This window comes from Prenolepis imparis, unplaced genomic scaffold (assembly GCF_030444845.1).
Source record: "Prenolepis imparis isolate NDT839.2.m4 unplaced genomic scaffold, iyPreImpa1.0 SCAF_13, whole genome shotgun sequence".
Taxonomy (NCBI): Eukaryota; Metazoa; Arthropoda; class Insecta; order Hymenoptera; family Formicidae; genus Prenolepis; species Prenolepis imparis.
Genome location: NW_028141171.1, coordinates 10,441,516 through 10,465,956, shown reverse-complemented (window position 1 = coordinate 10,465,956; position 24,441 = coordinate 10,441,516). Strand labels below are relative to the sequence as shown.

Sequence of the window (24,441 nt, the reverse complement as noted above, 5' to 3'; positions counted from 1 at the left end):
TGCTTGCTTATCCGTTAGCGACTTGAGAGAATACGATTAGCCGATAGGAGACGTTGGTCGCGTGTTTCATAACGATCGGGACGTCGCTTTTCTTCACGGCACGTGAGAAATGACGGGAGTTTTCCTACGCGTGATACGCGACACCTCCTAGCGCGATCGTGCCATTAGAAAGTAAAACCTAACGTGTAAATTTATTGCTCGTTATTCAATCGATTCTGTATGGAACGTTGCTCTCATCTCGAAATAATTTTTTTAATTAAAAAATAAATAATATTTAATATAATTATTTATAGGAAAAATATATTATATAAAATTATATTTTATATATTTTATAAAATTATATTATATAAAAATTTATTTTATCGCGCGGAAGATTTATTTCTCCTTACTTTCCTATACGATAAACATCGTGAATTATAATTATTTGTTGATATGATTTACCATAAATTTTTCTAATTAGAAAATCACGTATAATATCAATTTTCAGAATATATGCATAATAATCGGGATACAGACAACCAGGTGAATCATATTTCAACGAATCGTAATAATAAAAATTCTCGCGGAAAACGAGTGTCGTTACGTGGACTTATCACTGATCATTATTATATTCTGACTTTAGATTTCATCTTTTCCTCGCCTCTCATATCCATTCACGCGATTTCAATTATGCCACTTATATCGCGTGTCATCGTGTTCACCTGTCTCGTTGATTGAATCACTCGACTTCGCGCGCGATTTATTATCCGTATTGTATTCCTCGCGTCATTGATCGTAGATATATTATTTTTACATTCTATCTTGTCTCGACTCGTATATTATATATACAAACTCGATAATTCCACAGCAAAACTAACAGACTCGAATGCACCGATATATCTACAGCATCACGGACATTCTTCGGTTCGATGAAGCAGAAAGAAAGTCGTAAAATGCCGGTAGCGCGAAATTAATTAGATCGACTTTCTAAACGCGAGATTCCCGATCGTTAAGAGCAATTCCACTTGATATCGCCGGAATTTGTGGAACGATTCATCGAGTGAACAGGGTCTCTCGAATTAACTGGACTGGTTATCGGGCAATTAGCAAGCGGTCCGCCTGCACTTCAGGATTTTATTACCATACAAACTATTGACCAAGATATTTTTGCGATACGTATATGTGATAAAACATTTTTTAAATAGGCGTTTAAAAATAAAAAAGACAAAGGTATCGACCCTCGTAAAAATTGAATCGGCTCATAAGTCGCTCCAAACAACAAATATCCACGCATAAAAAAATTATATATACAAAAGACATCCGGTCCGGATGTTGTTAAATCGGAAGCGAATCGACCTGATGGATCGCGTATCTTAGACAATCGCGATTCTGAAAATCGCGGCAAAACTACGCCCCGAGGGCGATGCTAAGGATCTTCGCGCCGTGGGACGTCGACGGGAATTGCTGCATCGGGCGTAGGTAGATAGATAGGTATAACTATCTTGCACCCGCGAGTTTCCAAGTAACCTTCCGCAGTCTCTCGGCCGTAAAGGGCCCGAAGGCGACGCGATGGTTACGCGCGAGAGCTTGCCCTGAAGTATCGTTCACATCAACTTGCGTTAACTTTGACTACAACTTTTTTTCACCCGATGTCTAAATTTTCCAAAATTAAGAATAAAAAGGAAAAATAAAATCGCACGATTTCGCGTGATTTCTGAATAAATTAGGGGAATGAAGCCTCTGTAGATTAGCCCTGAACTCTATATGAACGGTACTTGAGGATAGGTTTACGGATGAAACAACTCGACGTTATCGGACGTTTAATCTCCGCTTATGCGTCTTTTTACACCGCCCGCGGAATATACGTCCGCGGAAATTGGAGGCGGACGAAGACGCCGTCGACTGAAGAGTGACGACTTAAGAATGAAGCGCTACGCAATGCTGCAAGTGCAATTAACCGTGAATCTCTAGAATTTCCGATCGTTATCACGACCGTTATTACGGGATGTTTTGATTAACGCGGACGGATATAGCCGAGTTATTTTCTTTATTTTTTGCGTCTTACGGTTGAGAAGATTTAACGAGATTGTCATCGTCATAATTACAGGCGTAAAATGACGACGTGATGTCGTTTAAAAGTAAGGCAGACAAGACAATTACTTATATGTAATATGTCTCCACCCCAAAAACATAACACAATTTTCTACAAAAAATTTTCTAAAAAAAGATAAAAAATACCAAGTATATATAAAGTAGCCAAACTTGTAGACAACAAATAAAAATTTTGAAAAACAAAAAATTAAGCTATAGGTATATAATATATATACTTGGCGTTTTTTATTATAAAATAAGGCATGCGTGACTCACCGATCGATGCAACCTAAGATTGATCTCTGTAACATAAAAATAAAATTCAAATTATAGCAACACTAAAAAATAATATTTCAAAAAATCATTACTGTACGCATCAAATATTTTACATTTAATAAAATAATTATATGATAATTAAAAAAAAATTATTTATTGCAAGTACAAGCTTTTATATCATCTATAAAAATCTTTTCTCTCTAATTTTTGATTAAATCATCCACACAAGTAGATACGATAAATGCACGTATGCGAATAATATATATATTTATACATATCAAATATATATATATAAATAATAGATTGCTCACCCCAAGGTTGTTTCAATGTCTCCTGAATCCTCACCCCAAGGTTGTCTCAATGTCTCCTGAATCCTCTCCTCTTCTTAATTGCCAGGTCATCTTTGTTGCACTACACTTTGTCGTACGAATATCGCGAAAATACATTAATCGATCGCGCACAAATCGTTTGCGACACGAAAAAAGAGACACTTATACGCGCGATACTTTGCACGACACTCCCGAAAAGAATACTAATTAATCAAATTAAGACATGACGGATCGTACACGAAAAAAAGATACTCGCGCGATACTTTGTACGACACTCCCGAGAATAAAACTAATTATTATAAAAGGCGATGGACCGTCCGCGAAAACCGACTTGGGTACTTGTAGCTTCCCCTTCAAGGTATACCTTGATTTCTGTAACATAAAAATAAAATTCAAATTATAGCAAATTTTATACGGAATAATAATATTTCAAAAAATCATTACTAAGCCCTCCCACCACGTCAAGATATACCTCCTGAGAGGGTTTCTTTTCATCGGAAAAGCCGATGATGCAATAACATAAATAGTTTTTCAAAAACGAGTATTGAACGAATTTAAAGCGGGATGCGAAATATATTCGCAGTCAATAAGCATTAAAGAAATAATTCCCGCCCGTGCGTATAAATATCACAATATAATAAATTATTATATATAAAACTCATTTCCATTCCTACTCCAAATCATTAGTAACGAAAGATTAATTAAAAATTATGTCTTTCTTTCTCATAATATATCAAATATTATAATTCATTAACTGACCAACAGTGTAGAATAATTAATATAAAAATTGTTTCTGTTCCACGGCGTTATCGTTTAGCGTTTGATAAAAATGGTCCACGCATTTATGAGATTACTCGTAAATTTGTTAAATTATATTTAAATTGAAAAAATGATGTTTTCTCGTGGATTTCGCATCGCAGCGTCTCGCGATAATATATTTAACGTTCGCCTGAGAGAGACATTAAATTGTCAAAGTATTCAGATCAAGATGCAAGATCGGCGGATTACGAGCGTATTTTATGACAATCGTCGTGCACTCGTGGCGTTTACAAAGGCGGTTGAATTCACGCGATGCGTTTATCGTCCAGGCACGTTTAACACGCCTGCTCGTGATCCTCGTGATCTCTCTTCTACTTCCTCGAGTCGGCAGCATCGCTTCGCGACAGGATCGCGAAGATTAACGAGCGCGATGACGCCGAGGGAGACGATCGTTCGTCGATCCCGGCCTAGTCGCGGCAACCGGATGACGCACACGTAATAGATCACGGTATTTAACAATGCGGATGGATACGATTGCGCAATCATCGATGACACAAACTGATAGCGCGATGTGTTTATCTACGAACGGACGCGCGCTTTTTACTTCGCAGGTGACTAGCAAATATATGTGTTAACGGCGCTTTGTGCGCGTTATACTATATCCTCGCGTGAGAACACTGATCGCAATTCCATCGACTGTTGTTTACGACACTGTCCACTGTTCATTACGATCGAATAATTGCACAAGCAAATAAGATCGAGCTCTGATAAATCCTACACACGGAAATTCGATGAGACATTTAAATTTATGATTTTTTTCGCATTTAGTGTATTCAAATTTTGAATATTATTAGTTAATAAATATTTATGTCATACACACATCTATAATCTTCAACTGAATTTTTTGTAGAAAAATTTATTCAATAAATTATTTTTATAAATATAAATATATTTTCTTAAAGAGACAGTGAGAAAGAGAGAGAATTTTTCTATGAATATTTCAGCAAATATTAATTTTAATTTAATTAAATATTAATTTAACAAATAAATTTCATAATCTTCTTTTTACGGCATAACAATAAGATTATATTATTCTTGTCGATGGTAGACACTAACGATATATGATTCTGCAAAGGGCTAGTTTCTTCGCAGATCCTCGGCGCAGGAGCGCATCTTTATGCAGTCCGCGTAAGACAATGAGACCATTGTCGCTTGTCTCTGGTGCAAAGGCACAAAGTTAACCGGAAACTCATTGTTCCCATCTCGTATTTCAAGCGATCGGTCCGTCCGGCCGGATTCCGACGTCTCGGTAATATTAACACCATGTTAACATGCTAACACTAGCCGACCGAAGAGAAGATCCCGCTTTCTAAGTACTCTCGAGGGTGCAAGCAGGTCTTGCAGTTCGCGAATGAAAGAGTGTTCTTGGAAGAGGGTATTTATAAAATTCTTTCTCATACAAAAGAAAATGGTCTTTTCTCTCTCTCTCTCTAGAAATCTTTCTTCCGGCCTCTCAAGTCTTCACGATTCGCAACGCGAAAAATTTCGCGAAAATTATAATTTTGCATAATCTCAACGAGATTATATATAATATTAATAAATTGCAAATAGTTTTACCTCGTATAGAGGAGATCACGAAAGACAAACATTGCCCTCGCCGAGCGAACGAACGCGGAATCTCGAGCTTCAATCCGACACATAAATCTTCCGGGTTGTACCGATTAATTACTGCAGGAAGCAGAGCTCTGTAATTAGATTCCTCCTCCTGATGGGTTACACAGCCATCTCGCACGGACAAATCTCGACCTACCTCGTCTTTACCGAGAGGTGCGCCACGTCGAGAAAATCTACGGACGAAAGACGACCACGTCGTTTTCGTTACGGAACTAAAACGGCAGATCATTATCGATATTGCCATATTTTCAATCAATTAATTTTGCTTTCGATCTTTCGCTGACAAAAGACACTTCATTTTTATTCGCACAACTCTTGTTTGCAATCTCCTGTTTCTTAATTATGGATCATCATAATTGAACCTGTCTTTGCTTGCAACAATTATTTCGATACTTGGAGACGACTATATATTCGACGATAATTCCTGAAATTACGAATCGTAGTCCACCCACAAGCTTCGAAAGATATCGTTCACGGTGCAATTTCGTAATTGCTTTCTTCCGCGGGCTTTTGAATCTTCAATTACAACGTCATTACGCGATTTACGAGAGAAAGTACGGTATAATGATAACGCGAATTAAACTCCGAATTAAGTCAAATCTCGAATTTCGCTCTACTTTAAGTTTCACAAATTGTTTTACGGCAAGCAATATAATTCTCTCTCTGCTAAGTTAAGTTAAAAACTTATATATATTTATATAATTTAATTCAAAATGATTAAATTTTTTATATCAATAATTTTCGTATTAAGTTTTTTTTATTAATTTTATTATATTAGAACAACAATATGCACATGGCATATCACAAGCGCTAGAAACTCGAATTATCTTGAACGCGGTCGTTTAATTCGCCGAAGATGAAATTAATAAGTCACGCGATTAATAACCATTATCTGTCTAGAGTTGAGATCAATTACGCCATGTGCGTAATGTAAACGTATAGGCATAGCACACGGCTCTTAAAATGCGTTCGCTTAATAGAACCATTTGCAATTAGACGGGCGTCAAACCCACGTCACAAATGAAACATATATCGCGGGAAGAGGGAAAGGGGGGAATCCAATTATCTCGCAGGAACGTATATTCCTGTCGCTATTCAGTCGCATAAATTCGCGCAAAAGTCCCCTCCGTGCGGATAATAAAGAGGTCGAAATCGTTTCCGAGCAAAACCGAGCTGCCGCCATCGCTTAAATCGGAACACAAAGTATCCGTCGTGGGAAAATAATAGCTATGGAGTATATCGTAAATGTTGGTAAAATGAAATTTATGAATTTATCGTTCCGCGCGATAATCGATCGGGTTCGATCCTCGCGCAGAGTTTCACCTGTAAACTAGCATCTGTAACCCGCGGGCGCGCACTCATAAACTTTCCACCGATAATCTCGAAGGTGGATCCGTGATATTATTAAGCTGACTTCATCCGCCTCTCTCTACTGGTATTAAGGTAGATTTATCGTTGGTACACACAGCACCCGATTCCGGCTACTTTAAAGCGCGCACTAACTACTAATCCGCCGAAAGTTAATGCGCGGCCTCTGTATACGCATACCTACTTCACTGAAAAGAAATACTACAATTTTTTTTTTTTTTTTTAATAGAGGACAAAAGAGGAGCTAAAAGAGCTAATCAAAAAACATCCCAGTTTAACAGTTTGTTCAAAATAAAATTAAATAAAATAATAATATGTTTTAAATAATATGTTATAATACTTTAAACCCGATTAATATTTTTGACAGTTATCAGCTGATTTCTGTCAAAAAATATTAATCGAATTTAAAGTATTATAGCATATTATTTACAACTTATTACTATTTAATATTTTTAACATATTATTATTTTAAAATTTAGTTAGCAAATTCATGGTTTAATCAGCTGATGTCTGTAAAAAATATTAATAAAGCGTTAATTTGTAAATAATATATTATAATACCTTATCCGCGATTAATATTTTTTGACAGAAATCAGCTGATAACTATCAAAAATATTAATCGAGAGAGAGAGAGAGTTTAAAGTATTATAATAACATATTATTTAAAACATATTATTTCATTTAATTTTATTTTGAACAAACTGTCAAACTACTAACTTTCGCGACATCCTCTCGATGCTACGAATTATAACGCACAATGCGAATCGAAACAGTCAATAAGCATCGCGGAAAAGATGTAACAATATTGCGAGAATGGATTTAACATGCATTTTTAAGGGATGTTAATATTTTAATTCGATCGAAATAAACAATTTTTCACTCACCAGTTCGTGCAATAGCGGCATTGTAGTATACAGCACACATTGATCTGAAAACAAAATATTCAAATTATGTATATACATGTGTGTGTATGGGGGGGGAGGTGTATATGTGTGTACAGGTGTTTTGAAAGTCTAGAAACGGTTAAATATCTCAATGTATTGTAGTTTAGAAAAAAATATTTTTAGGTTTTACCTCGCAGTTGCCCCGTTGTCGCCCGATGCCTCCCTGGGCCTCCTCCTCCTCTCTTAATTCATGGTAGCACTCGCGAAAACACGAATAATTACGATCGCCCGATACTTACACGGCACTCCCGACACGCGAAACTTTACACGATACTCCCGACGCGACGCGTGAATCGCACGCGTATTTCGCGTACATTGCTCAATGAGAAATAACGATGCGAAAACTATAATAGCACGAATCAACGCAGCTTATCAGCAATGCTACCTGTAACAAATAAAATAAAATAAAACATTACTATTTTAATTTTTATAACATATTATTATTTTTAAATTTAACAAACTTTCGCTTTATTAATATTTTTTGACAGAAATCAGTTGATTAAAACGTTAATTTGCTAATTAATTTTTTAAATAATATGTTATAAAAATTAAAATAATAATATGTTTTAAATAATATGTTATATTTTTAACAGCTATCAGCTGATCTCTGTCAAAAAATATTAATCAAGAATAAGATATTATAAATTATAACATATTATTTACAATATATTACTATTTTCATTTTTTACCATATTATTATTTTTAAATTTAATTAGCAAATTAACGCTTTAATCAGCTGATTTCTGTGAAAAAATATTTTAATCGAGTTTAAACAAACTATATTATTTTTTTTTAAATATTCTTTTTAATATAAGATTGAAGAATGGCACGCGCGTAGCGCGCGCTTGTGTTGTTTTAGTCAATATAAAAAGGGAAACATATAAAAACAATTATAAAATTTATAACTATAAAATCCTTTAAAAAAATGAGTATTTCTCCAATATCGCGCAAAGATAAATTATAATGGAAAAGTTAGTGAGATTATTCTTATGACAGCGACATTAAATTGGAAATTGAAGTCAAGTCAGCTGTCAAACGACCGATAGATCATTATTTTGATGCGTGAAACGGCACGCGATGCACTTAGGACGATGTCAACCGAAATTTACATCGGTGCTTTGACTTACAGATGAGACACGCGGAAGAAATCCCGCGACACTCTGACATCGAGTAAAGTAATTCTAACGTGATATCTCTGTATGACATTTGAAACATTCTAGTATCCCCTAAGAGAACACGCTAAATCGCCCGTAAATCACGGCGAAGCTACCAATGTATAAATTATGCGAGGGAACGATGCTCAAACGACTTCCTTCTTCTGTGAGTTTAATCTCTCATCTCGTTGACCCTCATGCTACGCGCAGCTCCGATTATTCCGTCCATTCACTAAGAGAACCATCGATCGGAGATTGTTTTTTCATCAGCAGGTTTCGTTTTCTCTCCCTCACTCTCGTCGGTTCTCCGCTTTCAATCTCCATGAATCCTATCCGCGGTCGACACAAGAACTGGTTCCGTCGTCGACACTGTCGATTGACTTTCAAATTTTGGTACGCCTCGCATTATCGATTTCGGAGACAAGTTGGCGATCGAGCGGAATTGTAAAACATAATTGCGACACTTTTGCAATTCGCCAGAAGTATCTGTTACATGCTTTCGTTTCTCTTTATTTTCTTCTCGGTTGCATTCTTTCTTAGCTCGCGCGCTGAACCCCGATGTAAGCTCGATTTGAATCAAGCTTAACAAATCAAATCATATTTAGCTTGATATTGTTATTATTATCGGTACAGAATGATCCATGAGATGCAAGATAAATAATAAAATTAAACGCTATCATTACACGCGTCATATTTTTCATTAAACATCCGCGTCAGCAATAGCCAGCGTATGTCAGCTGATAATCTGCTTCTTTCATCTTCCTCTCGCGGACGAAAGAAAGAGAGAATTCGCATTTCTCTACGCCGATCGACTACGAAATCTCGAAGATCGTGATCGGGGTCGAAATTCCGAGGACGAGTCACTCGATCTCTCGAGCGAGGTCGCCGTTAATTTTTACGCTTCTTGTCGAATGGCCGGCCGACTGGCGTTACACGCTGCATCATGCACGTCTGGCCGTACATTCCACGGGCACGAGCAAAAAGGGTGAAATGTTCCCGCGTTTAACTTCCTCTCGGTTCCGACGCATCAACGGCAGGAAGTCTTGCAAGAATCTTGCGGCGTTCGCGAAATACGAATAAATTAATCGCCCGCATCCATGTTAATTAAACGAACGATCATAGATATTTCGTATTATTCACGCAATCATATAAGAATCCATTTGACATTAAATGTCTCGCAAGCGTGTCGAATATTTTTCGCGACGAAAAAATATAGGAACAATAGAAGACGTTATATAGAGAGAAAAAAAGGGTAATCTTTTTTATATGTTTTCATTAAAAAGTCTTTTAATAAGTCTCTGGTACAGATAGAAGCTTCTTGGAATTATCTCAAAGCATGTATTCTACAATAAATTTTAATCAACTACAATCCTGGCTAACAGGATTTTAAAGTATCAAGTCTAATTTTTTTATCGTTTTACTTTGCAGTGCACTTCCTAAATATTTGCCCGACTTACTCGGTCTTTTAAAAAATACTTGAAATTATATACTCTTAAGATGACTTGAGATTCTTGTACGTTTTCTCTTCTATGTAAATAAGTTATATAAAAGTTTTTTTTTGAAGGCTATCGAGATATATACGTCTATTTAACGTGTCGACAGGACTTATGCCACTGGCAATACACGAATGAACCAGTCGACCGTATAATAATGTTAATTAATACGCGCCGCAGAATTATAGAACCGGCGTGACTCGGACCAATCATTATCCAGATATATGTATATTGTTAATCAATATTCAAGGAATCTCATAGCTGAAACCGTTGTTTCATGTATATACAAACGTATTATTGAAAAAAAATTATCTAAACGACCAATGATGTTAGTAGATTTATGTAAACGTGATAAGAAGAGACTATTTGTTAGAAACAATCTACGCGGTATTATTGCATTAATGTTTTATCGATAACTTTGAAAGACTCACTGCAAATGAATAATTAAACTCTTCTGTATGTTCATTGTATGAAAAAATAAAGACTAAAATTAAAAATGAATTTTAATGACGAAATACTTTTCCGAAAAAAATAATTCTTTTTGCAATTGCAAAATACTTGGGATACCGATAAGATCGATAATATCTGCCAACGAGATACGATAGCACGATTTGATGGCATTTATCAAATGATTAGGAGTCGCGGAACTCGATAGAAACCTGTATTTAACGTCGCGAGAGGACAACCTGCTCACATTGACAGAGTCATTTAGCTGCCACCGTAACCCCGTAGTTTCGCCGACGGCGATTCGGATCTGGTTCAAAACAGGTTGAACGGTGACCCAACCGCACGAGTTGATTTACGGCGACTTTATATCGCGGAACAACCGAAATTACCGGAGTTATATAGTTGTGCACATCCAAAGTCGCTGAAAACAAAAAATGTTCGGGTGGAAGAGAAACGCGCGATAAATTTCGATAAAAGAAATACACTTTCACAGAACGCGATTTACAATTAATTACGATCGCATCAAACTTTCCCTCTGTCGTCGAATAAATTTACGATGCGTACAAAACAAACTTTGATTTGCTTATCTAAAGTAACTAAGTGGATAAGGTATCGGTTTTTATCGCGCGAGGTACCGGACCTCGCTTATATATAAATGCGAGAGCGTGCAAACTTGATTTTCCATCCGTGCCGCAATTAGGAATCGATGGGCGATCTAGTTCCGATAGACGCCATAGCTAATTCCCGTGTAATCTCCTCGCCGAGGGGGACTCGACGTTACGGTAAGGCGATAAAGATCTCGATCGTCGATGTAGGGGAACGCCTACCAATAATCACATGCAAATCAGTCTTAACACTTACTGCGCGCGTGCCCGTGAAAATCCGATGCACGCGAATCGAAATCATATTCAAACGAAAGGGGGGACGAATATTTCTCGCGGCAAAAAATATGGAAACAATAGAAGATGAGATCAGAGAGTCAGAGAGAAAAAAATTATTGTTTTTATATTTTTTCACATCACTAATACGTTTAAAGTATCGGGAAACAGTCTCTTGATAAAACGACGATGCGAGATAAAGCATGGATGTAAATTCAATAGCAAATTTCTAGCTGTATCAAAAGAGAAGGCGGAGATGAAGAAAGTGCTGATAAGTACGAACGAGCCTCAACGTAAGATGATATCGCTCAAAGACACTATGTATCAAAGATCGAGACTGCTTGACAGACATTGGATACACCGTATCTTTCGTCTCTCATCTGCTTCATGAAAGCAGGGATCGTAGACCAGCGAGCAGATTTGCAGTCTGTGTTTATCTACGTTTCGTTCCGTTAAATTATGCTAACCAAGCACAACCCTTCCCCTCTGCTAACAAACTACTGCAGCTACTGAGATTAAATTTAAAAGTTAAACTCTCGCTTTTAATATATCCTTTTAGAAACGTGGCGAAATACATTTTCAAATATGTTGCTACTATCAACTAATTAAGAAGAATAACATAACTCGTACAACTGTTTCTCGAACGGCTTACATTTACTTGAACGAACCCACGTGCGATAAGTGTACTTAACGGATTAATATTTCCGAGCCGTCCTTAAGAACTGAATGTCTTGATCCTCTCTCTTTCTTTCTTTCTCTCTCTGAGAAACGGACCTCCCTGCTCCAGAGAATATTGTATGTTAATTATACACACAAGCGCGAGCACACAAGAGCCACGTTGTAATTCCCGTGCCTTTCTGCCGCGATGCCGACCGTGTGGGTGCGATGACGAAGCGGCCCTTCCCTTAATTACCGTCGGACGCCAGGAATTAATTATCGTTGCCGGGAGGCCGCGCCGGTTTGCCTAACCGAACGGGTCGATTAATCGAGGATTCGTTTTACGTTTCGGAGAGAGACCGGAAGGGCTTTATCTGTCCGACGCTCTTCGATATCGCTTGTGCAACAAACGTCGGTCATGTGGTCCATTAATTGCGCTGCACCGTACATTAAACTTTAAGCCGAAAGCGAGTACCCAGAAATCATCGTCGTATAAATGTGCCGCCTCTCTCTTTCTCTCTCTAAAAACACCGCATGTATAAAAATTCGCGTACACTAACATTTCCGTCTTATATCGTTTATCAAAGTACAGCGAGGTTCGCGCTAGAGCAAGAATTTTGTTCGAGTTTGTTTAGTCTGCACTTATTAAGATTCAACAATCCTTGACGACACTCGAGACACCTGATAACTTTGTATACGGGATGATCGTACGATACGTGACGTCTGTTGCAGTCGTCTGTTCGATAGACACTTTTATTACAATGTTCTTCAGATGATTAGCAAATAGTATTAACGGGATGCGCGCCGATATTCTCTTTTTGATATGCTTTAAATATTTATAATATGCAAAATAATATCTTTTACATCGTGCAGTCGTGAAATATTGTTCGCTGTGAAATGTCACGGAAAGTAGCATAAACGATGGTCCACGGTTTATTTTGCACTCGTATTTTAAAGCAAAGTTTAGAAAGGTCTAGAAAAATTATTTATATATAGATACATCCTCCGGTACCCTGACACACGATGGAATTAACAAAAAAAATAAAATAAAATAAAAAAGAATTTATTCGCCAGTCTTTATCAAGTGAATTTAGATTCTAAAATGAAAGGATATAAAAATAAAAATTTTTTAAATACAAAAATGACAACAAGGAATAATTAAAATCAAATTAGATAAGCTATGAAATAAAAGTTTGAAAGATTTAATTCTGGGACTGTTTCTCTTAATGACTAAAATAGATTTACGAAAAATTCGACGGCGCAAGTTCGATAAACGTAGCGTAATATCGTCTCGATAAACGCAGGAATATTCATCTGAGAAACGGATCGTCCCGGACACGGTTCACCGATCTCTTTCCCAGAGAGGCGTGCGCCTCTGGTTTCGTGCCGGGTTCCTGAGTGTTTCATTCACGAGCGCCCGGAGCGAGATACGGCGAATGTTAATGAGGTGGACCAGTCAGCTGCTCCGATCCCGCGCGAGGGATAATCCCCGCGGAAATTAAATTCCGGAATTCACCACGGTCTATGGGACGACTCACGGCGAGCCTCTCTTCGCCGAAGAGACTCTCGCAAATCACGACCTATCACGGCATTATGGAAATCACATGCGTCCCTTGTAAACGCGTTCCTTATTTCCTACGCCCGATATTACAATTATGCACCGCGATCATCGTAACTGTGTGTATCGAAAAATTACGATATCGAGAGATGCAAATCGGGACATTTCAGCAGCGTGCTGCTCAAAATTCTCGCGTTATTTCTCAAGATTGATAATAAATATAATAATGTCGGGGTATCGTGTAATTTTCATCGGTCAATGTCGCGGTTGATCGTGTCAAGTTAACGTCGTATCATTTATAGAGTTTAACCAAGAGAAATGATTGAATATACGATTCGTACTGTGAAACTTGCACACACACAATCGCCGTTGGCGACAACTCCGAACTGACTTTATACCGACTTTATGGGCGTGGAGTCGTAAGCGCCTAGCTGCACCCTATAAATATACCTATGCTATTCCACGTCGCTGCCCGACAAAAATCTTGAAACATGAGACCGACAGAACTTCGTGCCACGCTACCATTCTACTGATGCATCCCTTAGGAGGTGCATTATCCTCGTCCGTATATTTATGTCACGCAAAGAAGTTCACGAAACTCGTAACTAGACATTCGATTCGATCAAGAAATGTATATAATACGGCTATAATTATTGTTTCAATTAATCTTCTCTAATCTTAATATTATGTAGTAATAATATCACAATTATAAAATATGCGATATTTGCTCAAAAAATAGGAAAAAATACGAAAATATAAAAATTTTTGTAAAAAAAAAAATAGGAAAATGAATTAATCAGCGATAACCGCGAAATGAGCCTGAATTCAATTAGAATAACCACTGATAAAATAATATTAGTAATGCAATTGAAATAGTAAATAGTAAAAGTAATATTAAGCACAATTCTGAATATATTCACCACAGGACGTCTTACGTACGGCACTGTGGCACATGAAATTTATGACCACGATTTCTCGGCTTGGTTATTCGTCAGGGACGATCGCGAATCTCAATCCTCGTGTACCGACCTGACAGAGCTTGACGGAGAAAGAAGGAGAATGCCCCGAGTAGATGCAGCTCGTATTACAAAGAGCAAGCAAGATCTGCGCACTTTATCAAGGCAAGAAGAAGCCCTCTCGTGCGATTCTCCGACGCAATTTGTCGCGTATACGATAGATTCGTATCCCCAATTTTTATAGAGTTTTACGACGCATTTGAAGATACCTTAATAGAAAATAATTACCGATCTTAAGTTCAGTTAACTTGATTTTTTCCTCTAGGGAAATTGTTTCGCAAAGATATACAAAAAAATATTATAATATCGACTACCGCGACGAGTAGAATTATATATTGCGTGATTTTCCGGTCGCTTTTAAAGATCCAGCGAGAAGTGCCTGTCGCAATCCTGCCCCTTGGGTAATTTTAATAACGTCGTGAGAAATGTGTGACTGTCGCAATCGTATCTTCGTACGTTGCCCCATGTGGCGAAAGGGCATTAATTGAGCGGCGCGCAAAGTCGTGATCATCGCACTTCGCGGCCGCGACAATCCGCTAAATAAAATCTTAACCGCGATTGATCGCCTACACGCCGTGTATACCACACAGCGTGTCGTTCATTATCATCGATCTCGGTGATCGAGTACTCGACCCATTTAACACGAGTCACTTTCGCGTTTCAGCCATTCAGTTAAGAGACTGCACGACTTATAGAGATTATATTTGCATAATAAAATAGATATTTGTTAAATGCCACGCGTGTAAGAAATTCGCAAAATGTTCAAAATACCTATATATATTAGGCGGATCAGAAATTCGAGGATAATTATTTTTATACGACAACGTACTTCTCTGACAATGAGGTATAAGACCAATTTTTCATGCTACTTTCTTTTTTGCGATTTTTTTTAGTCGTTATCATAATAGAAACTAATGTTAATTCGCAAAGGTTGAACTTTTAATGCAATTCTCTTGTGCTTCCGCGTTCTGTTGTTACGAAGTTTCGCTGTTACAAGCCAAATGTGCATGTTAGTTTTAAAACACACAGGTAATGAACACACCGTGAATCTACTTCGCGGGAGTAATCCATGGGTCACGTACAACGAGCTTTCTATCACGCACAATAAACATCAGCCCGTGCCAATTACGAAAACAGTATAATTACGAGTGCAAGATGCGATCGCTTATACAATTCGACGCGTGTCGCCGCCTTAAAATTTCTCTCGGTATTTCCCAACTTTCAATTAACCACGTAATCCTTATTTTTTTATTATAACAAATGGGAAGAAAATATATGTCAGTAGCAAAGCGCGATAAATAAACGTTCCCGTCATGAGCGAGTAAAAATAGAATTAAGTCCACGGACAGAATATCCAAGAATGCACGAATATTATTTCAGATGGACAAGATCCTCTTCGACGAAAATCTGTGTTTTAATTAATTACTTCTTTATCGGAACTACTATTTATATTTCGAGAGTACTTGCCAAGCGAAGCAATGTCGAATAATAGCGCGTCTATTTATAATACCAGACATTAATTCCACGTCAATTATTGAGACGACGACAAATCGGAATGTGCCAGAAACGAGCAGAAATCGGGTACGAGCAAGTGACTCAGAGCAATTAGAGCCGATTAAAGTCGGGCTAAATGCAGTGTGGCCCGACGATACGGATAGCTTCCGCAGCATCTGTGTCAGTCGGTAAACGCCTAGTTTGTTGTACGACTGAGACTCTCTCATAAAGTGTGAGTCAGGTTAATGAAACCCAATTAGAACCGGGTCGGATGTACGAGCCGATCGTCTAGTTTTTTTTTTTTAAGTATTGCCGTAATGTTATGCAGCCTCCGGTCTCGTTGTTCTCGTTAAGGACGAGATCACGACGTCGCTGACACTATGATGAGAATGCTCGACCGTCCAAAGGTTCACTTTCGCATTTATGATCGGTACGAAAATATCACTCCGGTTAATGGATACGATAATAATCAAAAAATTTGCGAAAAAACTTATTTGCATAAAGCACGTTGTGCAATATCACCGTTTCTTTCTAAAAAGAGAGAACCGAAATTAAATTGTTTAAAGAATCTATATGAAAGAAAATAGCTTGGCAATAGTCGTGTATATAGCCATAAATACGGATAAGGCTGCTTAGCTTCCTGCAGCGTGTAATACTATCTACAAAGTTGCTTCTGCATATCGCAAATGGTCCTAACTTTGTACGATGATATTTATTGCACTTATTCGCGAAACTCCCCGTGTAAACGTGTTTCCGTATTGCGGCGTGTGAATAAATATTAGCGTATAAATAATGAAATAACGAAATATAAAGAATCCTATACCAACGAGAGAAAGAAAGAGAAGGAGAGAGAAAGGGAGCTTCAAGCGCACTTCAGACTCTCTCGGAACATAATGTATCGTTTACAACGTTGATCATGCATATATCGCGTGCGTTTATGAAAGCGTGTGTCCCGTGGTAATGTTTATTTCTGATTTTATTGTAGACCGCGAACGTGGCCGGCAGTACCGTGGTGGAGAAGCTATCGTTCTACAATCACACGGAATGCGAATGCAGAGAGAGGTCCAAGTACGACACGACGAACGAGAAACTCGGGGACCAGAGAGTGTATCGACACTCCTCGTCGCCCCCACAAAACATGAAGAAACCACCTTCGAGAAAGCCGTAAGTTCGCTGAAGTATATATTTTTAACGAATAGGAAACGCAAGTTACTCTCTGATGGAAATGAAAATATTATTGTCAATTCAATTCTCTCATTCGCGTATTTCTTTGACGCGTCGCTCTCAATGAAACAATACGGGAAAGGAAAAAATTCTTTATTATCCATTAATATCATTACTATGCGGCAATGTGCCTTTAAAAAAAAATTATAGATGCCGATGCCCGTCGGAATTCACGCCGAGAATCACGCCGGAAGGCGCTTGTCAATGTAATTGCTACGACAGCAATCAGAATTGTATAAAGACCAGACGCGGAAAGGGGTACTTCTCCCTCGCGGACAGAATGTAAGTATGTCTTTGCTGCTGCAATTTTGCGGCACACTTCTCCGCAAAGTATTCCAATGCACGAGTTTAAAAATGCGACAGCAAAACCGCATCGTGGCGCTTACATACTAATCACCGGCATTTACAAGATAAAATAGCGGACTCCGTTTATATATGCGGTAGGATAAAGTTTTACCGTAACTACGCCTAAATCCAATTTAATTGTACTGTATCGAACATTTGCATGTAAATGTAACGAAAATATTTGATTCAATAATCTTGTTATCCCGAAGCTTTTGCCCGATAAAAACTAATCGACTGCTTCTTTAACAATATTGCACAAAATTATTTTAATATTCAGATTTAGAATAGTTAGAAAAAATTATCAAAAATTTTATTTTGATTAATTAATTAATCCTGATCTATGATATTTACTCTTTGATCGCAGATGCATTCAGAACAATGAATGTGCGATGCCTAACTGCGAATTCGGTGAGTATATGAAACGACCAGGCAAGTGTCCAGGAAAAAGAGACACCTTCAATGCAATGGCAGGTTTCCGAACGAATCTAAATCACCGATTGAGAAGCTAGAAAGGAATCGCGATAAATATGTAGTAAAAAAAAAAAAAAAAAAAAAAAAAAAGAAGGATAACAGTTGCATAAAATATAATTCGTGTCGTGCCAATGAAGAGAAAGATAGCGCGACGAAGCGCACGAGAATTTGATGGTGCCATTTTCTTTAATTTTTTTTTTTTTCAAGTGTGACTTCGTCAGAAAGAGAGAGAGAGAGAGAGAGAGAGAGAGAAAGAGAGACTCATTATATATGTATATGTGTACGTGTATCCCCGCGTCATTATGTATAAAATGTACATCGCCATCCAGGCTGCGTATATCATCGTCGCTTTTTTTCTTTTCTACCTTTCGTTAACGAGGATAGTAATAATGTAATTTTCATGATGTGCGTCGATATTTTCAATACCGATAATCGTCACGGAGATAGATTTCGTTAAAAAGACGTTTACGAGAGTTAATTAAAAATAATTTTAATTAACGATATCGCGGCGGCTCACCGATGTGCGCGATGAGAATAAAAATTAATAAATAAATATCCAAGTTTTTGTGCGCATATATGTCATTGAGAGATAGGAAAATAACATTCTATACAACTCTGAAGCGATTTTTAGAATAATACGGCGTAATGTATAAATTAATGATTATACTGCAAAATTATCAGTGATGATAAAGTGCTTCTAGTAATATCTTTCGGAAGAAACATGATTAAGAGGAGAACTGCCTTTTTTTCGGGGCAAAAATCTCGTCGGCGGAAAGGACTCGAGAAATCGCATCGCTAAAATTATATAGATCTAGGAAGATGCGATACGTGTCTTTTACGTCAATGGTAATTTTATGCGATAAGCGATGTCTCGTAGTATCATAGTTTACGCTGAGAAGACCTCGGACGCGAGCCTAGTCTGAGATCCTGTTTCCGTTCTGCGTGAGAAGATTTACTTCGTTACATCTCTCTCGCGAAAATTGTTAAAAAAATCATTCTCATTTGTTTCATTCAAACGTGACTTTACATCAGGTTCTGCCCGAAATGTATTTACGGAAATAATTACACAAAGAGTAAAAATACCAAAGTCCGAATATATATTACAGACATGGACGTTCACGCAGAATTGAAACAGATCATTAATGTATCCACACATTTTGTATGTTATACATAATAGAATATCTTTATTGTATTTAATCGAGCATTAATGTATAACGCCATGTTCGTTAATTTAATATTTAAATAGTGGATGTAAAATCATAGAGAGAGAAGAGTCGTGCGCTCTTCTCTTGCGCTTCCGCGCAAGGTGATGTAACACGAGGAAGACTCTTACGATCGCTGCGTGCGATGTAGCCGCGTGTATTTGTAACTTTGTATTTTCTATGTTATTAATAAAACAGCAAAATCACAAAGAATTAAAATAGGTCGATTGTGTGCATTGAATCGTAAATGCGTGCTTGGACTATGCGATTGTTTGCGAGAAAAAATAGCCATTATAATGTTAATACCGCCGCTTCTTTATTACGTGATTATAATAATCTGAGAATATATAAAAAAAATATATCGATTAAATGCAGTTTTTCGTATCTCTTATTTTCCCTCTTCCAATTTAATTTTAAAAAATATATATTCTATTTTTTTTTCTAATATTTAATTTTTCTTATATTCTTGATTTTTAAATTTATCTTTTAATTTATTCTTATACGACATTACTGCTATCTAAAATCTTTTTTAAATATCAATCTTTCTCCTTGTATTAACGAACACAGCGCATAAAACACACGCTCGATACGAGTGTCATTTTTGTCGATGAAGTTGTTGGAAAATCGCGAATCATTTTTTATTCGAAACTATGTAAATCGTGGAAGAACAACAAATATACGTCAATTTTTTTTTTTTACATATTACACATAAATATTAATTTGCATGTATGTAACTGATGAGCATCAAAATATTCATATCAAAATATCAACTGTCGCAAGATATTTTATCATTCTCTCTCTTTCCACACATTAATTGATCTCGTTCGTTCACGTTTACGAAGGAAATATATTTGTTGTACATTACTACACCTTCGCTTATCTAACGAGAGAGACTGAACAAATTCACTTAACTAAATTTATCATAAATCTGCCAGAGATCTGATAACGATACACAGACTCCAAATACATATGCAAGTCCTATGTAATTCTGTGTAAAATATGAGCGGTTAGATAAACGAAGACGGGAAGAATATAGACGAAGAGAGATATACTCGACTCACCGGCTGGAAGACAACATGTAGACGACATACATCATGACTGCAGCAGGTTACAGCACGAATCACATTATTTAGCAGCATCTGAAACAAGAAAATTGCATATAAATGCATTATTGCAGTTTCAATGAGACGAGACGAAGAGATATCATTGTCGGCGCTTCTCACTCACCCCGGCTTCAGATTGATGAATCGCGAATCGATCGATGATCCTTATGAATACCATCATCCCCGAGTCTAATCGAATAGGAGTATCTTCCTCTCTGAGATGCACTATCGGATGTATGCAAATATTCGCATTTCCATACGAAAATCTAAACAAAAGGACACTCGCGTCCTGAAACATGATCCCGCGCGCTTACATTCACGAGCAATGATAAATTGCAAATGGCGGCGCAAGTACAATCAAAATTAACGGATTAGCGATACTGATGTCGCCATCTGCCGAGCATAATACGAACTACATGTCAAATTTCCTTATCCTCGATCGATAAACACAAGCTGCTTGCGAACTGTCAAACGCGATTGTACTCGTTTTCCTAACCTCGGTTATCGTGATTGTTAATCAGTTGAAATCGCTGCTTTTTTAATTACTATTTAAATGTATCTTTAATATCTAAGACTCTATTGGAAGAAGATTTTACATTGATTAACAAATAACGCGAACAATATGTAATTATGAAGCCTTACAACATGGGTTTTATATCCGGAAAATCTAACTTATTTTTACATTGACATTCAGTGATAAAATATTGTTAATAAATAAAGTGTATGTTGAAGAAAATAGCAATAATGGAGAGCGCTCAATCGTTGTACATAAACCTCTTTAGTGAAGACAAGAGCAATATCTTGAAAGAAGTGAGTAAAACAAAACAACATTCTTGCCTTCGTCTAATCAATGATATTACATAATTTTGTTTACATTTAAGCTGTTACATGCATGCGCCGACGAAATCTGTGGACGTCCAGGACCATCGTATCATAAATTCATTAATAGTATGGATTGGAACAAAGCAGAATACGAAGGCATTTATAAGCTAATATCATCATTGTTACGGAATCCTGCCTCCCTTTATATGATAGAGGAAAAGGTATGAAATTGTTAAGACAAATTGCATTTATATGAATATTAATATTAATAGAATCAAATCTTGTCAAATTGTATCTTCTTGATATAAGCTTTGAAGCTATTTAAACTCCCTTGTATCTCTTTGTGAAATAAATTTTATTGAAAAAATGATTGTTTCAGATGCCGCAAGAGTATCATGAATTACCCGAGCAAGTACAACAAAATATTCTTACTTGCTTGAAAGTGCGTAGGGAACAGTTAACAAATGCTTTATTAAGGAAACATTACAAAAGGAAGCTACCAACTGTAATCGATTCAGATTGGAGATTAAAGGTATATCAACAATCATTTTTTGACTTGTATTTATTTTTGGCTTTATTTGCTTCATCGCATATTGTTGTTATAGTTAATAATGGGTTCGAGCAAAATGGCTTCTTTACGGGAATCACTTCTTCAGCTAGATCTAATAGTCGAAGATACAGAATCTCGATATATCATAAATTTAGAGCTGAACAAGGATGAACTAGATACAGTGATAAACACCTTAGAAGCGATAGTGTGACATATTTTGCGTATTTTTTTTTATAAACAAAATGATTTATAAACTCCTATGTATTAATGTTGTAATAATCGTATGGGATGCAGGTACTGTGAATAAATACTCGCCACTGATACACTTTGTTTCACAGTTTATTATAGGTATTATAGATAAATGTAGAATAGTTTAGTTACTATTATAACTGCTGATCGAAGATACTGGGAGACTGTACTTTCGCATCTGAGGCGGCTTCGATCTAAAAGGTCTCATTCACAATTTTGTAGTCTCCGGTGCAAAATAAATAAACGAGCGAGGTTTGCCTCGACGGCGCCTCAGAGTGATGAGACGATCACTAGAGAATGATGTGGGTGCACAGATATTAGTCTCGGGTCGCTCGCGAAGAATTTTTCAATCGATAAAAAGTTCGGTCTCGTCGCCGCTCCAAGAAGATTGAGAATTTTTTCGTTGTAAAGATCATTGCGGACAGATATACTTAATGAATGTACTGTTTTTACTATACAACTTTTAATCTTACTTCCTTCCCGTCCTTACACGTTAATATGTATGTAACCGCTTAGAAATTAATGCCGATCACGGACACGAGTGAACGCTCGGTCCCCACCCTTTCTCTACACTCGGCGATATTACCGAATATCGGAGTATGTCACACGTGTATAATGCGCTTCTCGTTCATAACTTTACGATCTACACTACAGTCTTAATAAAAAAAGCTTTTCGTAGACAATAATTACTTTTTTTATCTTCAGAGAGATCAGTATAAACGTAGAAACGTAGAAACAGCGTATGAAAACTTGAAAAAGGTACCGTTCTGGGTGGTAAATTGTGCATGTTTCGTATGTAAATTGTAATTAGGCGATATTTTTTAATGATTATCATAAAAATTACGATAGGCTTTTTCGTGTTTTCTCTCTCTTATTTCCCCCGTCTTTCTCTATGGAGAAGTTAGCATGTTCGAACAGACGCCGAATTTACACAAACGCATTCTCTATAGTCTAGATTAATATATCACTTACATCTCTCATTTCGACTTACTGTATATACTTTATCTCGTATGTTCCATGGTACGTATATACGTATACGCGGTATAAATGTCCTCTTTGTGTTCGTGTGTCTCCTCGTATGCTCGCAAGCGCCTTAGGGTATCGCGCCTATCAAAATCATATTAAAGATGTGCATAAAGTTCCTCGTTACAACTTAAAAACTCGTTTCGATTGTACGTAGATGTAAACGAAAAAAGGAAAATCAAGGAACGCGAAGGAAATACGAGCGAAACAATGTATCGGGTGCTCTTAACAAAGTCGTCGACGCGAATGCGATTTTTTGTCGCACAAACTTTATCGCGTGTCGCTCAATAATCTTCTTCCGCTTTTTCTAATGTTTCTCTCACATATTTTTTAGCCTTCTTCTGTCCTCTCTGTATCTTTTAAAGATGCGCAGCAAAGATGCATCTCCTTTCTCTCTTGTTTCGCGCGCTTTTTATTCCCTTTCACACAATCGCTATATCACGCACAGCCCCCTTGGATTTCTTTCTCTATATTTCGACTTTTTTTCTCTCTCATTCTCTCTTTCTCTCTTCCGCGTTCACACTCTCTCGCTCTCTTTCATCAGAGTATAATAGTTATGTAATTACGGGAGGCCGTTATCCAATGAGTATTTCCCCTGGAATGCGCGACGAACGATTCTCGCCCTATCATCTCGACAATCTTAATCGCTCCTATCGCTTGTCCGTCGCACGATGTTCGAGCATTAGACTTTAGTAACAATTAATGAAACTTTAAAAATTTCTACACAACAGGGCCAATCGTTGCAACGATTGCACACGGTGTCCAAAGGACACGGGCGCAACTTTGCTCCCGCGCGCCACAAAAGAATGAAACGAGTAATCGTTTAATCTGTGAAAGGGACCGTGGGTGAACAACCTATGTCTGCCTCCCCCGTAACCGAACATTCGCGCGATATATATAATATATATATATATATATCTATGTGACCTCGCAAAGCCCATTTTTAAATAATACGATTGTTGATTCATTCCTTCGCGCATATTCTCCCGTACTTGCCCTGCCGTCAAACATCGTTTAATAATTAATAGGCCTACCATAGAGTCTATATGCTCTCATGAAATCGCGCTCGTCGTCGTCATCGTTCCGTTTTTTCCCCTTTTGTTGCTCGTAACGAAAGAACGTTATTTTCTGTTTGGTTGTAGGAATGGTCCAAATATACATATCTATATAATATACTTTTTTGGTTTTAACGAGAGAAAAGAACTTTTTTTCTTTCCAAAATACAATTCGATTAATTGGCGCTTATTCGTTTTTGTTGTTTTGGTGGTGCGCATCAGCGATGATTTCCTGAAAAAGAAAAAAAAAAAAAAAGAAATTAATGGTTTCTCTATTTGA

General features: G+C 37.2%; 3 protein-coding genes across 3 annotated transcripts in view; 2 read left to right on the top strand and 1 right to left on the bottom strand.

Moving 5' to 3' along the window:
• LOC145944880 (uncharacterized) overlaps positions 1–18,250 on the top strand; it is an 80,409-nt gene extending 62,159 nt beyond the window's left edge. The window contains exons 4-6 of the mRNA XM_083053522.1: positions 17,103–17,281; positions 17,492–17,623; positions 18,051–18,250. Of these exons, the coding sequence (XP_082909648.1) occupies positions 17,103–17,281; positions 17,492–17,623; positions 18,051–18,195 (456 nt within the window). The 3' untranslated portion in view covers positions 18,196–18,250. The remainder of the gene's footprint in view (positions 1–17,102; positions 17,282–17,491; positions 17,624–18,050) is intronic.
• A 2,692-nt stretch (positions 18,251–20,942) lies between these two features.
• On the top strand, positions 20,943–24,421 carry LOC145944657 (COMM domain-containing protein 8). The gene is made up of 4 exons (XM_083053183.1): positions 20,943–21,272; positions 21,344–21,505; positions 21,664–21,816; positions 21,890–24,421. The coding sequence occupies exons 1-4, from the start codon at positions 21,186–21,188 to the stop codon at positions 22,043–22,045; spliced, it is 558 nt and encodes a 185-aa protein (XP_082909309.1). The 5' UTR covers positions 20,943–21,185; the 3' UTR covers positions 22,046–24,421.
• LOC145944664 (uncharacterized) overlaps positions 22,156–24,441 on the bottom strand; it is a 51,645-nt gene continuing 49,359 nt past the window's right edge. The window contains exon 8 of the mRNA XM_083053187.1: positions 22,156–24,393. Within this exon, the coding sequence (XP_082909313.1) occupies positions 24,349–24,393 (45 nt within the window). The 3' untranslated portion in view covers positions 22,156–24,348. The remainder of the gene's footprint in view (positions 24,394–24,441) is intronic.